This window comes from Mauremys reevesii, linkage group 6 (genome assembly GCF_016161935.1).
Source record: "Mauremys reevesii isolate NIE-2019 linkage group 6, ASM1616193v1, whole genome shotgun sequence".
Lineage (NCBI taxonomy): Eukaryota > Metazoa > Chordata > Testudines > Geoemydidae > Mauremys > Mauremys reevesii.
In genome coordinates, this window is record NC_052628.1 from 41,667,357 (window position 1) to 41,683,707 (window position 16,351).

At 42.3% G+C, this 16,351-nt stretch overlaps 2 protein-coding genes across 3 annotated transcripts in view; both read left to right on the top strand.

The window, feature by feature from the left end:
- SERINC5 (serine incorporator 5) overlaps nt 1–16,351 on the top strand; it is a 66,611-nt gene that overhangs the window by 15,841 nt on the left and 34,419 nt on the right. For both annotated transcript variants that reach the window (XM_039545397.1, XM_039545396.1), the window contains exon 2: nt 15,209–15,376. In XM_039545397.1, coding sequence (XP_039401331.1) covers nt 15,209–15,376 — 168 coding nt within the window. The remainder of the gene's footprint in view (nt 1–15,208; nt 15,377–16,351) is intronic.
- Nucleotides 15,539–16,053, top strand: LOC120408448 (histone H1-like). Its single transcript, XM_039545398.1, has one exon. It carries the CDS (start codon nt 15,579–15,581, stop codon nt 16,008–16,010), a length of 432 nt encoding a protein of 143 aa, XP_039401332.1. The 5' UTR covers nt 15,539–15,578; the 3' UTR covers nt 16,011–16,053.

Below are 16,351 nucleotides of genomic sequence, written 5' to 3' on the forward strand. Positions count from 1 at the left end.
TGACTTTCTATGCCCAAAGCCCTTTCTTTAGGTCTCTAGACAGCCCAGTTTGAACCCGTGTAGGCAAGCTTCCCCAGGGGGTGGTACCTCTCTGGAGGAGTTTAAATTAAAGTTATTCACCTTTATCACCCCCACTGTTTTTTGGTTCCCGGGGGAGCTGTGATAACCCTGCCATCTGGAATTGCATACAATCCCTGGCCCACAGTGCTACAGAAACTCAACATAATATGGTCCCAAAGATATTGCGTGGGTTTATAAATCAGGTTAATAAAAGTCATGGACAGGTCACGGGCAATAATGAAAAATTAACGGAAGTCCATGACCTGTTCCAGACTTTTATTAAAAATATCCATGACTAAATGGGGAGCCTGGGCAGCTGTGGGCAGGCTAGGAGCTCCAGGAGCCCCCACCACCAATGGGGGCTTGGAGCTCCGGGGTCCCCCTCTGCTGGCGGCCAGGAGCTCAGGGGGTCCCCCCTGCTACTTGCGGCAGCTGGGAGCTCCGGGGGTACCCTGGCCAGCACTGGCTGAAGTCACAGTTTCCATGACTAAATCACAACATTAATTACAATATAATTATAATATCTGTCACAGGAGTGCTGTTAAATACACAGAATAAAGAACTAAAGAAACAGGTTTTCTTTTTCTCTAATCTTTCAACTATCATGACTAGAGCTACTTGCAACAATAGTAAGTTAAAAAAATCGATGTTTATATTTTTAAGTTGGTGGTTTCCCTTTAATACAAAGATGTCAAGATTATCCTTTTTCTAGAAATATGTAGCTAGTCAGAAGATATTCTTCTTCATTCCTATAGGTCTTTAGTCTTGCAGTTTAGACTGCTTTATTGTTTAATCTCTGTTTACGCTTCTTCCCCAACCCTGTTATGAAGTGGCTACTTAGTGACATTCCAATTTTGGAACAGCCACTCTCTCAGCTTCAGAGTAAGTATTGCATAAGATCAGGGCTAGTACAATTAAAAGGCAAGGAAACCCTTTGATGGGAGTGGAAGCAGGTGCAAACCTTACTTGTACTGGCTTAGGTGAGTCTCAGTAATGAAGAGTTTCTCCCATCAGGAGGGAGGAGATATGCTGGTACACTACTGCAAGATGTATTAGCGTAGGGAAAGTATTATGATTTACTGGGTGAGATACTATATGTGTAGCAAATCTTTTATAAATTTCAGGACTCCTTTGAAACAGGTGGTTAACATGGTAATTAACCATTTGAAAACCACCACACTCTCTCAAATTATTTCCATGTTAATTTTATATCTGAAGAATAAATGGCATTTTCATTTGGCTCAAACACCACAAGAATTTAACATTTTGACATGCTAATAATTGCTTATGTAATAATACCATCAGAACATTGTACAAATGCTAACTCATACTTTCAACACCCTGGTACAGCATTTTTAGTTCCCCACTCAGAATATTGTAAAGCAAATTTCTTCACACTTGAGTCTTTAGGGATGTCAAGTCTCACTCGATCTGTAAAACAAGCCATTTGGGATGATAAAGAACTCTTCTATTTCATTAAGTTGAAAACTTTGGGATGTTTAGGCACTATACAAGATGGTCATTATCTACTTCTGTCTCAAATACTAGAGTGGGGTGAATAACTGCTAGTATTTGTGAGGAGAAATTATAGTACAAACACTTCAAAAAAAAAAACAGCCAACAAGTGAGGGAAAATAATTTAGTTTTTACACTTCAAAACCATCACTCCTTTCAGTGAACGTTGTCCAATTTAACCCTAATGTTCAAAATTGGGAAATGTACAAACAGGAACAGATTACCATGCATTACATATCAGAGGAGATAAGAAAAATCTAAACTCTAAATCTAAACCCTGGTACAGTATAAAATATTGTCCTCATTTTATAGATGGGGGAAACAGATATGAGGATTTAGACAAAGACTCTCAAAAATGGGGTCCTTAAATTACGCTTCTAAATTAGCCATAGCATTTACGATCATCACTTCATGCACGTTTTTGAAAATATGACCTTTATAATTTGCCCAAGGCAACACAGTAAATCAGTTTTGATGCTGAGATTAAAACTACTTGAAAAGGAATCCTTGCATATAGAAGGGTTTTAGCAGAAACTTGTACACTTTGTTGCATTTAGGCATCCTTTGTTTAAGATAAAACTACTGAATCACAAGCATATTGCCATTCACAAGCATACTACCATTTTATTGTTCCAACAGAACTAAAGCTTTTTACTGTGTAAAATACTAGTAGGTGGATTCTGAAGGTGGTTAAACTGAAGTGTAAGAATGCATTGGAAAAGAATCAGAGAGATTGTTAGGGATTGGATTTCTTACATCACCATTTGTTTTGAAAAACTTGATCTAAATACATTATTTTGAAGAGAGCCACCTAGAACCAATAATCTGGTATGACCACTAACTTTATGATGCGACATCAGTGTTGTCAGTATATGGAAGCTTTCAGAAACTAGACATTCCACATGCACAAATAATGTTTAAATATGTGAGGTGTTCCACATGCTGAAAATGGCAGCAAGATAAATCTAAAAGCTGATAAATAGTTGGTCAAAATTTTTCACATTAAATTTTTGTTTAAACACGAATTTTTCCCTAAAACAAAAAAATTTTGTGAAAATGATTGACTATCACAATTTTCCAGAACATTTACTGTTATAATCAACATTTTATAGAATTTTTTTCCAAAATCTTTTTTGAAATCGTTATTGAATTTCTTTTATGAAAAATGGAAATAACTACTTTTTTTTTGCTAAATGCTTTTTGACCAGCTATATTGACAATAACCTAAATTTGAAGCCTTTCACTGATTTGGGCTATTACTTACAGTGCACTTGAAAATAAATAGTGTAAGTTGAGAAAGGGTTAACTTTTACTCTGGATTTCTGGTTTCCTGGCTTTTGTCAGTTTGTATGAAAGCTTTAACACTAGCTTTAAAAAAAATTTTTTTTAAAGGCCTGGTGAACTCAATGCAAAAGATTCCTTTTAAAGACAAAACATATTCATGGAGAAGGATACTGTCTATTTACTCAAAACTAAAGCAGCTGTTCCAGCTAACTGTGAGGTTAAATCAGTATGTAGACTTTACTTGTACTGCTTTCTTGTTCCTATGCTTTATATATTGTTCAGGCAATTATTTTTGAAAAATTTAGAGTTTAGATTTTTCTTATCTCCTCTGATATGTAATGCATGGTAATCTGTTCCTGTTTGTACATTTCCCAATTTTGAACATTAGGGTTAAATTGGACAACGTTCACTGAAAGGAGTGATGGTTTTGAAGTGTAAAAACTAAATTATTTTCCCTCACTTGTTGGCTGTTTTTTTTTTGAAGTGTTTGTACTATAATTTCTCCTCACAAATACTAGCAGTTATTCACCCCACTCTAGTATTTGAGACAGAAGTAGATAATGACCATCTTGTATAGTGCCTAAACATCCCAAAGTTTTCAACTTAATGAAATAGAAGAGTTCTTTATCATCCCAAATGGCTTGTTTTACAGATCGAGTGAGACTTGACATCCCTAAAGACTCAAGTGTGAAGAAATTTGCTTTACAATATTCTGAGTGGGGAACTAAAAATGCTTAAATCTGAACTGTTGCAGAGATGGATGCAGCAGGATGCTAGGGACAGTTTTTAGTGGGTGTATGGTCCATCAGAGAGTCTTCTTACGTTCTGGTGAATTTTTTGGATACTTTCTTAGAGTGAGCATAGAAGGCAGAGAGAAATCATCTAAAACTTGAACAATACGCATATCTTCCTTTACTAAAGTGCCATTTCATATGTCCTCATGGGTCCTCCTATTTCCTGTTTGTCCTCATGACTACTTCACCCCTTCTGTGTATCTATGTAGAGACAGAGTCTCAAAGCAATAGGTCCTAGCTTGATTCCGGCTCAGACCCTTCAATCCTGTGTGGTCCTGGGACCCTGGGTCCAAGCTCTGGGTTATCACAATTATTGTGTAGCTAGAAGGGGGGTTAGGCTTTAGCCTGAATTCAAACCCTGGGCTTACACTGCAGTGTAGACATACTCTGTGGTTCCCTTACCTCTCCCAGTCAGCTGCCTCTCTTTCCAGAAGCCCATTTGATCTCAACAGTTTAGAACAGTGGTTTTCAAACTTTTTTTTCCTGGGGGCCCAGTTGAAGAAAATTGTTGATGCCTGAAACCCAGTGGAGCTGGAGATGAGGGGTTTGGGGTGTGGGAGGGGCTCAGGGCAGGGAGTTGGGATGCAGGAGGGGGTTAGGGCTCTGGGGTGGGGGTGCAGGCTCTGGGGTGGAGCTGGGGATGAGGGGTTTAGGGTACAGATCTGGGTTTGGGGGGGTCTCAGGGCTGGGCAGGGGATTGGGGTGCAGACTTCTGGGGGTTCCTGGTCAGTGACGCAGATGGGGTGTAGAAGCAGGCTTTCTGCCTGTCCTGGCACCGTGGACCGTGCTGCGCCCCATAAGTGGTCAGCGGCAGGTCTGGCTCCTAAGCGGAGGCACGCAAGCGGCTCCGTGTGGCTCTTGCCCGCAGGCACCGCCTCCCCCCCAGTTTCCATTGGCTGGTGCTCGTGGCGGGCCCCCTGCCTAGAAGCTGGACCCACTGCTGGCCGCTTCCGGGGCGCAGCGCAGTGTCAAACAGGTAGGTATTAGCATGCCTTAGCTGGGCAGCACCGCCGGCAGGACTTTTAAAGTCCCAGTTGGTGTTGCTGACCAGAGCCACTAGGGTCCCTGAGTGCTGAGCAAGGCGACCCAGTGTCTACATGCGGTGACCCAGTACTGGGTCGCAACCCAAACTTTGAAAAACACTGGTTTTGAGGGAGGTGCAGGGGATGAGCTGCTTGGAGCCAGCTGCTGCTAAGAGATAATCAGCTGGAGAGGGTGAGGGAGGAGACCACTGAGCTCCTCATCAAATGGGGGTGTTTCCCGTGGGGTTCCATAAGGGATCAGTATTAGGCCCAGTGCTATTTGACATTTCATCACTGATCTGAAAGTAAATATAAAATCACTGGTGATAAAATTTGCAGATGACGCAAAGATTGGTGGAGTTGTAAATAATGCTGAGGACAAGGCAGTGATGCAGAGCAATCTGGATCACTTGGTAAGCTCGGCCCATTCCAACAACATTTGTTTTTAATACAGCCAAATGCTGAGTTAGACATCAAGGAATGCAGGCCATACAAACAAACTGAGGGACAGTATCCTGGAAAGCAGTGACTCTGAAAAGGATTTAGGCGTCACAGTGGACAAGAAATATAACATGAGCTTCCTGTGAAATGCAGTGGCAAAAAGGCTGATATGACCTTTGGACATGTAAACGGGAGTAGACATAGTAAGGGAATTTTATATCTGTGTATACAGTGTTGGTGAGACTGATACTGGAATATTATGTACAGTTCTGGTGTCGACATTTTAAAGAGACTATTGAAAAACTGGACAGGGTGCAGAAAAGATGATTTGAGGGCTGGAGGAAATGCCTTACAGGGAGACTTAAAAGAGCTCAATCTGTTTAGTTTATCGAAAAGATTGAGAGGTGACTTGATTACAGTGCATAAGTATCTTCAAGGAGAGAAAATACAAGGTATTAAAGGGCTCTTTAGCTTAGCAGAGAAAGGCATAACAAGAACCAATGGCTGGAAGCTGAATCCCAACAAATTCAAATTAGAAATAAGGCACAATTTTTTTTTTCCCAATAGCGAGGGTGATTATCCTCTGGAATAAACTGCCAAGGGTGGTGGCAGCTTCTCCTTCTCTTGATATATTTTTGGAAGATGTGCTTTAGCTAAACACACAAGTTATTGGGCACCAGACAGGGGTAACTGGGTGAAATTTAATGACCTGTGACAGACTAGCTGATCTAAGGTTCTCTTTTGGCCTTCAACTCTATGAATCTATGCCAGATAGTTACATCTACAGTTAAACAGTTGTGATAACTAAGTCCAAAATATGCTCAGCAGCAATTCAGCTCTGTGGCTAACCTCTGCTATAACTAGAGTTTAACCATAGTTAAGGATAAAAATCACAAACCGGTCACAGGCTTCTGTGAATTTTTGTTTATTGCCTGCAATCTGTCCATGACTCTTACTAAAAATAACTCTGACAATATTAGTCTAAAACTAATAAAAAACAGGAGTACTTGTGGCACCTTAAAGACTAACAAATTTATTTTAGCATGAATAGATTCAATTGGTGTAATGACCCAACCATTCCCAGTCTTTGTTTAGACCACAGTTAATAGTATCTAGTTTGCATATTAATTCAAGTTCAGCAGTTTCTCTTCCAGCAACCGCACACCATACAACATAAACACTAACCCAGGAACCTATCCTTGCAATAAAGCCCGATGCCAGCTCTGTCCACATATCCATTCAAGTGACACCATCACAGGACCTAATCACATCAGACACACCATCAGGGGCTCGTACACCTGCACATCTACCAACGTGATATATGCCATCATGTGCCAGCAATGCCCCTCTGCCATGTACATTGGCCAAACCGGACTGTCTCTACGCAAAAGATTAAATGGACACAAATCTGACATCAGGAATCATAACATTCAAAAACCAGTGGGAGAACACTTCAACCTCTCTAACCACTCAGTGACAGACTTGAAGGTGGCAATTTTGCAACAAAAAAACTTCAAAAACAGACTTCAAAGAGAAACTGCTGAACTTGAATTAATATGCAAACTAGATACTATTAACTGTGGTCTAAACAAAGACTGGGAATGGTTGGGTCATTACACCACTTGAATCTATTTCCCTATGTTAAGTTCTCCTCACACCTTCTATGGGCCATCTTAATTATCACTTCAAAAAGTTTTTTTTCCTCCTGCTAACGATAGCTCATCTCAATTGATTAGACTCTGCCTGTTGGTATGCATACTTCCACCTTTTCATGTTCTCTGTATGTATAAATATCTCCTGTCTGTGTGTTCCATTCTATGCATTCGAAGAAGTGAGCTTTAGCTCTCGAAAGCTCATGCTAAAATAAATTTGCCACAAGTACTCCTGTTTTTTTTTTTTTTTTTTTTGCGGATACAGACTAACACGGCTGCTACTCTGAAACCAGTCTAAACATAGTTTATCCTCAGCCCTGTTTCAGTTAAACCCATTGCTGAAATGGTGCTACCTACCACTGTATATGCTGCCTTAAGGAGAAAGGTTTCAGAGTAGCAGCCGTGTTAGTCTGTATCCACAAAAAGAACAGGAGTACTTGTGGCACCTTAAAGACTAACAAATTTATTTTAGCATGAGCTTTCGTGAGCTGCAGCTCACTTCTTCGGATGCATAGAATGGAACACACAGACAGGAGATATTTATACATACAGAGAACATGAAAAGGTGGAAGTATGCATAACAGGAAAAGTCTAATCAATTGAGATGAGCTATCATCAACAGGAGGAAAAAAAACTGTTTGAAGTGATAATTAAGATGGCCCATAGAAGGTGTACAGCACAGTCCCAGGATGGTGTGCAGGGCAGTCACCTAGTGCTGGTTTTGAAAATTCATATTACTGTCGGGCATGCCACAGCAGTAGTAGATGAACGGGCACACCCAGGCTGTGTTTGTATGTGTGACTTGCTGCACATTTAAAACTGACTTCAGAAAAATACATCCAGTTCATACACAGGGAGGCGGGAGGGGTGGATCCACAACTATGCATTAAAATAGATCGCAAATCACCTTAATTTTATACCCATCACAAAATATATTGGTTTAAGCGGCACAGTCAGCTATAAATATTAAAGGGGGAAGTGTTAAAAAGCCAGTTGAGACTAAGACCAAGAAATGAACAAAATATTCCCTTCAATTAAATTAGTTACTTCATGCACACAATTTGCCCCTAAAACAAATCATTGTAAATCTATGTAACCCATTAGAGAAACTCCTCAAAGCATATATAACAGAACAGGAATTTCAATAACCAATAAAATAGGACCTAACTCCTAATGTGTCAGGCACTTGCCACTGTGGCACCTTGTGCTTAAATAATTAGGTGCACCATTTGTTAGTAGTTCATTCTCTGGACGCTCATTTATAAAGTGAAAGTTCTTTGGCCAAAAGAATAGTTGTCCCCAAACTAAGTACAAGAGTTCGACCTATTTTCTCTCTTAACTTAGCTGTCTAGGCCCAGGGACAATTGATGCTGGACGTTGTTGCTAAAGTTTGGTAGACATTTGGTATTCACAAGTCATTGACCACATCCTTTGCAAATCTTATCACCTCCATAATGCTGAAGTAATGAAGTAATTAAGTGTTTTTTTGAAAAAGTAGTGAAAAGATGCTTCAGCACGGCACATTCCTTTGCTCTGTGGAATAGCTGCAAGCTTCCTGTTTAATCTTAATTTAGAGGGGAGAAAATGAGTCATATTTAAGTCTGCATTTCACATAAATAGGCAGTTTTTTAGAAGTCTGGTACTTTTTGATTTTGTCAATTTGACCTTTTTCTAGACTTTGTATGTTGTGGATATCCAGATTTGAGCTTCATACATAAACCATATGAAGATATAAAGAAACTAGCTATTTTGCACAGCGATCTTGAAGCTCGCCACCTGCTCAGAAGCATTTCTCATAATGGTTAAATGGAATATTTTCTGGTATTTCTGAGACATCTTTTGGTGGAGAAAGTGTCTTGCTAAATTGTGATGTCCTGTGAAAACAGCAAGGAGAAGGAGCCCACTGTACGGCTCCAGTCCTGCAAATACTTACAAACACGCTTAACTTTTACTACCATGAATAGTTCCACTGACTTCATCAGGGTACTCACTGTCCTAAAGTTCAGCATGTGTGTCAGTCTTTACTGGTTTGGGGCCTAAGATGGTAAATTAGTTTCCATGCTGTTTCATTAACCTGTTACGCTAATTGATGATTATTTAATCTCTTTTGAGGTTGAAATAGGGTGTGAATTTACAAAGTCCTATAGGGTTTGCATATACTAGAAAAATGGGTCAAGGTTAGGATGGGGTGTGTTAATGAACCTTGATCTAACCATCATCGTCTTTCAGTGTGGTGCTATTTACCTTGACTGAGTTAGGAATCTAGACAGGGCTGGCTCTAACATTTTTGCTGCCCCAAGCGAAAACAAAGAGCGCCCCCCCCTCCAGCCGAGTGCCGCCCCGCCCAAGTCCTGCCCCAGCCAAGCGCCACGCCTCCCAAGTCCCGCCCCAGCACCGCCCGGCCGAACCAAAAAAACCCCAAAACAAACCCAGAGTGCCGCCCCGTCCCAAGGTGCTGCCCCAAGCATGTGCTTGGTATGCTGGTGTCTGGAGCTGGCCCTGAATCTAGAGTATGCCCCATCATGCTCAGTGGAGGTAACTAGTATTGCTCTGTGTCCATGCAAGGAAAAAGTGGTAGTTAAATCAATTGGCTAACCTTTTTTTTAATAATAGTGTAGAAAAGCCCACATACGGTTTCTGTACTGCTGTCACAAATGTCTCTCTCCAGCAAACTAACTGCCATCAGCGGAAAGTTTAAAATGCCAATCTTAGAGAACTTCCTATTTTCAAAAATACTTGACTTCCTCTCTGGTGAGAACTGCTCCCTTTGGAATATACACTGAGCAAAATGGGTGCTGATTCCTTCTAATGTTTTGTCAGATTTCATCTGTATTAACTAAAGTCTGAAAGATGGAGGTATGGTTATAAATATTTGTAGAAAGCCAAGGCCTTGTTTTTTATGTAAAGCTTGTATAGGGTTACCATATGTCCATATTTTCCCAGACATGTCCGGCTTTTTAGTTCTTAAATCGCCGTCTGGGAGGAATTTTTTAAATATCTAAAAACATCTAGGAAAATACAGACATATGGTAACCCAAAGTCCCAGGGCTGGCAGCGATTCCTGGGGCAGCTCCCGGCGCCCGCCCGCTGGCAGGAGCCTGCAGTGTGAGCGGCCCCTAGGCACAGAGGCGGAGGGGGTCTCCGTGTGCTGCACTGGCTCCTTCCTGCCCAATCAGAGCTTCAGGGGCAGGGCTTGCAAGCACGGGCAGAGAGCCCTCCATCCCCCATCTTCCCTCCCCCCGACCCTAGGAGCCAGAGGGACCTGCCGGATGCTTCCCTGGGGCTGCCCCAGGTAAGCACCGCCAGGACTCCCCACCTCACCCCCTGGCAGACCCCTCTGGCTCTTAGGGTTGGGTTGGGAGGACAGAGGGCTCTCTGCGTGCTGCTGGTGCCTGCAAGCCCTGCTCCGTGGCTCTGGCAGCTCCCATTGGCACTTTTCCCAGCTAATGGGCGCCATGGAGCTTGCACTTGTGGCAGGCACAGCACGTGGAGACTCCTTGGCTGCCCCTGATCCTAGGAGCCAGAGGGACCTGCGGCAGGAGCGGTGAGTAGGTGGGCAGGGCGGGGTGAAGAGGTGAGTGGGGAGCAGTGGTGGTTGAGTAGGCGGGGTGAGGAGGCAAGAAGCGGCAAGCCAGCAGCAGGCGTGGTATCAAGCATTGGTACTTTAACAGCAGGATTGTCTGGCTATGTGGACTTTCTCCTCAGGCCCTATGCTACCAGCACTCCCAGCTATCTTCGAGACACCACTGACTTCCTGAGGAAACTACAATCCATCAGTGATCTTCCAGAAAACACCATTCTGGCCACTATGGATGTGGAAGCCCTCTACACTAACATTCCACACAAAGATGGACTACAAGCCATCAGGAACAGTATCCCCGATAATATCACGGCTATCCTGGTGGCTGAACTTTGTGATTTTGTCCTCACCCACAACTATTTCACATTTGGGGACAATATATATCTTCAAGTCAGTGGCACTGCTATGGGTACCCGCATGGCCCCTCAGTATGCCAACATCTTTATGGCTGACTTAGAACAACGCTTCCTTAACTCTCGTTCCCTAACGCCCCTACTCTACTTGCGCTACATTGATGACATCTTCATCATCTGGACTCATGGAAAAGAAGCCCTCGAGGAATTCCACCGAGATTTTAACAATTTCCATCCCACCATCAACCTCAGCCTGGACCAATCCACACAAGCGGTCCATTTCCTAGACACTACTGTGCTAATAAACGATGGTCACATAAATACCACCCTATACCGGAAACCCACTGACTGCTATACTTACTTACATGCCTCCAGCTTCCATCCCGGACACACCACACGATCCATTGTCTACAGCCAAGCTCTAAGATACAACCGTATTTGCTCCAATCCCTCAGACAGAGATAAACACCTACAAGATCTCTATCAAGCATTCTTAAACCTACAATACCCACCTGCTGAAGTGAAAAAACAGATTGACAGAGCCAGAAGAGTACCCAGAAGCCACCTACTACAGGACAGGCCTAAAAAAGAAAATAACAGAACACCACTAGCCATCACCTACAGCCCCCAACTAAAACCTCTCTAGCGCATCATCAAAGATTTACAACCTATCCTTAGAGATGATCCCTCACTCTCACAGATCTTGGGAGATCTGTCACAGATCTGTCCTCGCTTATAGACAACCTCCCAACCTGAAGCAAATACTCACCAGCAACCGCACACCATACAACATAAACACTAACCCAGGAACCTATCCTTGCAACAAAGCCCGATGCCAGCTCTGTCCACATATCCATTCAAGTGACACCATCATAGGACCTAATCACATCAGACACGCCATCAGGGGCTCATACACCTGCACATCTACCAACGTGATATATGCCATCATGTGCCAGCAATGCCCCTCTGCCATGTACATTGGCCAAACCGGACAGTCTCTACGCAAAAGAATAAATGGACACAAATCTGACATCAGGAATCATAACATTCAAAAACCAGTGGGAGAACACTTCAACCTCTCTAACCACTCAGTGACAGACTTGAAGGTGGCAATTTTACAACAAAAAAACTTCAAAAACAGATTCCAAAGAGAAACTGCTGAACTTGAATTAATATGCAAACTAGATACTATTAACTGTGGGTTAAACAAAGACTGGGAATGGTTGGGTCATTACACCAATTGAATCTATTTCCCTATGTTAAGTTCTCCTCACACCTTCTATGGGCCATCTTAATTATCACTTCAAAAAGTTTTTTTCCTCCTGCTAAAGATAGCTCATCTCAATTGATTAGACTCTGCCTGTTGGTATGCATACTTCCACCTTTTCATGTTCTCTGTATGTACAAATATCCCCTGTCTGTGTGTTCCATTCTATGCATCCGAAGAAGTGAGCTATAGCTCACGAAAGCTCATGCTTAAATAAATTTGTTAGTCTTTAAGGTGCCACAAGTACTCCTGGTTTTTTTGCTCTTTTTGAATGTTCAAATATGGTAAAGCTATGCTTGTAATCGCTGTCAGACTTCTCTGCGGTATTCCAACTGAAGATAGAGTACAGACATAAGATTTATTAGTGTGTCAGTGTGAATGTATGTATGTACTCTAGCCTAACTCATGGAAACTCGAACTCTGCTGAAACATATTAATCCATAATGAGTAAACTAAAATTCCTGCTTGCTTTATAAATGGAGCCGTAACTATATATTTTCAGTGATTGCTTTATAATTAAAGCAAACTAGCCTCAAAGGTGGGGAGTAACAAAACACTTCACCAACGTCTTCTCGTCTCTTGACTTTACTATGTTAATTGAATCACTGCTACCCTACAGCAGGCAATCGGTGCTATGGAGAACGTTTTGACCCTATAGCTGCAGTTCTCAAACTTCCTTGCACCGTGGCCCCTTTCTGATAACAAAAATTATTACATGACCCTAGGTGGGGGGACTGAAGCCTGAGCCCGCCCAAGCCCCGCCACCCGAGACGTGGCGGGGACACAGCCAAAGCTTGAGCCCTACCACCCTACGTGGGTGGGGGCCAATGCCCAAGGGCATCAGCCCCAGGCACAGGGCCAGTAACCTGAGCCCCACTGCCCAGGGCTGGAGCCCTTGGGCTTCGGCCACGAGTGGCGGGGCTCGGGCTTCAGCTTTGGCTTCGACCCCGGGTGGTGGGGTTTGGGTTTCAGCCCTGGACCCTAGCAAGTCTAATACCAGCCCTGGCAACGTGACCCACTTTGGGGTCCCGACCCACAGTTTGAGAACCCCTTACCCTATAGTAATAGGAACCAAGAAGTGAGGTGAATGGAACATACTCGATATCATACTTGACATGCATCCGACGAAGTGGGTATTCACCCATGATAGCTCATGCTCCAAAATGTCTGTTAGTGTCTAAGGTGCCACAGGACTCTTTGCTGCTTTTACTCAATATCATGATAGTGAGTACATAGTTTAGATTGCATTGATGATTTTGTTAAAATTTTCATTCTTGTTAGGGGTTCAAATTAGTGCTAAACTTGAAATCTGGCTTCCAAGATATAAATCTGCAAAACTTCTGTGGTCAACATATGGTGTCAGCATCTTACTCTCCTACAGCCCTGGTCAAGCTCCTAGGGCAGGGACTGATTTCTTATTTATGTGGATAGCACGTTGCATCTGAAGAAGTGGGTTTTTTACCCACGAAAGCTTATGCCCAAATAAATCTTAGTCTTTAAGGTGCCACCGGACTCCTCGTGTTGTGTGGGTTAGTTGGTTGGTTTGTTTGTTTTTTATACAGACTAGCACGGCTATGTCTCTGATACTTTATCCCTTTTTTGGTAAATTCTGAGGTATCAGGGTTTCTGTCTGCTGAATGAGTAACTTGCTATGGCTTGGTTGAATTATTTGTCTGGTCTATAGTTGATTTGTAGATGTTAACTTAGCCTTTTAAAAATAAATCAAAACTGCAGTAGTTTGTCTTCCATTTCAGAAGTGTGTGTATATATATGGGGCACTTTTAATGAACAGAATGGCTTCACATTTAAGTCATGAAGTGCCAAAGTTAGGGCTACCACACAACTTTAATTTGACCTCCTTGTGCATATACAATATTATACAGTCTTTAATTACATGATCACATACTATAAGATCTTTGTCTCATTCACTGTGTGGGTCAGATGGTGAACGAAGCAGCGTGTGTGTAGTGAAGGAAATTGTTTTGAGTACCTCTGTTTCATTCATTGAAAAAGTTGAACAGTGAATGATGCAGGAGTCTGCAGAAGTCCTTGATCATTCAGTGCAAATGTTGGATTGGATAGGATAGGATAAGGCATGTGGCCATAAACCCAATAATAGGATAAAAAGAAATATTGAATAACTGTCTTTCACTAGGCACTCCCTGTCTTGCCCACTGAATGAGGCATGGTCCTGGTGAAAAGTAGTATGTGATTCTTTAAAATGCATACACACAATGCGGCATGGCTATGTCTGTCTGAGCAACTTTAACTTTGGCATTTGCTGATTTGAGTGCTTCCTTTTGCAGCCATAATGTTCTTTGCCTAAATTTGGGTTATTGCTGATTCTGCACTATATATATTGTATGACTTTACCCACAAATACAAAGTTTGTTTTTAATCTAAGGCTTAGAGTCTAAGCACTATACCCATATGTACAGAGACACTTTCTTTTCTTAACCTGTGTACTATATAATTTTTTAGCAATAGCTTTAATGAAACATTAAGTTTTGCTTTGAGCACAGAATAAATGATTGCCTGCTGGTCAAAACTTTCCTAATTCACTCAAATACCATTATAAAACATTCTGAATATTTTTATAGCAAAAAGGAAAGTACTCACATAACAGATCTGAATAAAGAGAGAGCACCTTTAGCAAGTTAACGTCAATGAAGAGTGCAGTGTGCCTTTGAGAAAAGGATTTAAACACGGACTCCAATTTCTCATTCAATCAGTACAGTTATACACAGTCCTTGTAAGGTAAAATTTATCTCCAGTTCATATTGCAAATTAAGCCAACTTGTCCTTATTTTTATTACAGTTGCCATAGAGTTGGTGCCCTTTTAGTGCAGGTCCTTTGACTTATTTCCACTATCAGTTGGGGGGGAGTGTATGTGTGTTTTGGGAGGTAGAGCGTTGTCATTGGAGTGAATTTGTACAGATGGATCAAGTGGGAGGATGAGGCCGGTACCAGGAGCTGCCTGAGAATGCAGAAAACATTTTTAGGATGACAGAAGTACATTTTGTTCTTACTCTCAGTTGTGGCATTATTAGAGCTCGTGTTGGTTTTACCCTTCACTGGCAATGAAGCAGGCTATTGCACCTAGGATAATACATCCCCCTCTGGTTACTATCTATTTCTGGAACGTTTAGGAAGTCTACCAGCAGCCCCAATGAAATTAGTCAGTTAAAATGAGGTGATGCTGTCAGAATGAATAACATTGTCTGTTTCTGCCTTTCTAGTTGGCCTGTTGCTGTGGTACTGCTGCTTGCTCCCTGTGCTGCAGATGCTGCCCCAAAATAAAGCAATCTACGAGCACCCGCTTCATGTATGCACTTTACTTCATACTGGTAACAGTCATCTGCTGTATCATGATGTCAAGAACAGTAGCTACTGAAATGAAAGAGCGCGTAAGTAACAGGGTAAAACTATTTCTAAAGGGAATGATGGGGCTCTTTTAATGTACCCTCATGTATAGATGGCAGAACTGGAAGGGCATAGCCCCATACCAAATATTTCTCTAGGTATATCCTTACAGTGGGTCACTGAAACACAGTTCCAGTCATCTCCCTCCCCTCCCCCTTAAAAAAAAATAGAAGTGCTGTTCTGCCAATGCCTCTGTCTGCCCTCCAGCTGTCTATCAAGGTAGGATTAAAGAGCCTGGTGAGCAAAGGCATTTTGGTGCAGACCAAAGGTACCGGCGCTTCTGGTTCTTTCAAACTCAACAAGAAGCCTGGTGAGATTAAGGAAAAGGCTCCCAAGAAGAAGCCAGCGGCAAAGCCTAAGAAACCAGCTGCCAAGAAACCCGCCAGCGCCGCCAAGAAACCCAAAAAGGCTGCGGCCGTGAAAAAGAGCCCGAAAAAAGTCAAGAAGCCAGCGGCTTCCGCAGTCAAGAAAGCGGCCAAGAGCCCGAAAAAAGTGAAAGCCGCCAAGCCCAAGAAGGCAGCTAAGAGCCCGGCTAAAGCGGTGAAACCAAAAGCTGCCAAGCCCAAGCCAACAAAGGCCAAAACCGCGAAGGCGAAGAAGGCAGCGCCCAAAAAGTAAAGTGTAAATTTGAAAAGGAAAAAGGTCTATGGTTCCAGTTGGGTTTCATAGGGGAGCAAAAATCTAATGATGAGTGGCCTTCTTCCTGTTTAGTTATGTGGAAACTATTTCATTAAATACGATACAGGCTTCATTTGGATCACTGGTGGGATATGATAGAACACAGACCGATCTTAAAGCCAGCTAACACTTGGTGAACATTCTCTTCTCAAGGGTGGGAGGCGTCTCACCATGATTTCCTCACTGTGGTCTTTACACAAATGTTTTGCCCTTTGCAATTTGTCAGATTGTGAAAATGAATATTGTAAGAGGAAACAGAATGGATTCCAGTCTTTGAGGAG

Excerpts from the sequence above, each read along its gene's own strand:
- LOC120408448 (XM_039545398.1), top strand. The coding sequence starts at position 15,579 with ATGCCTCTGTCTGCCCTCCAGCTGTCTATCAAGGTAGGATTAAAGAGC.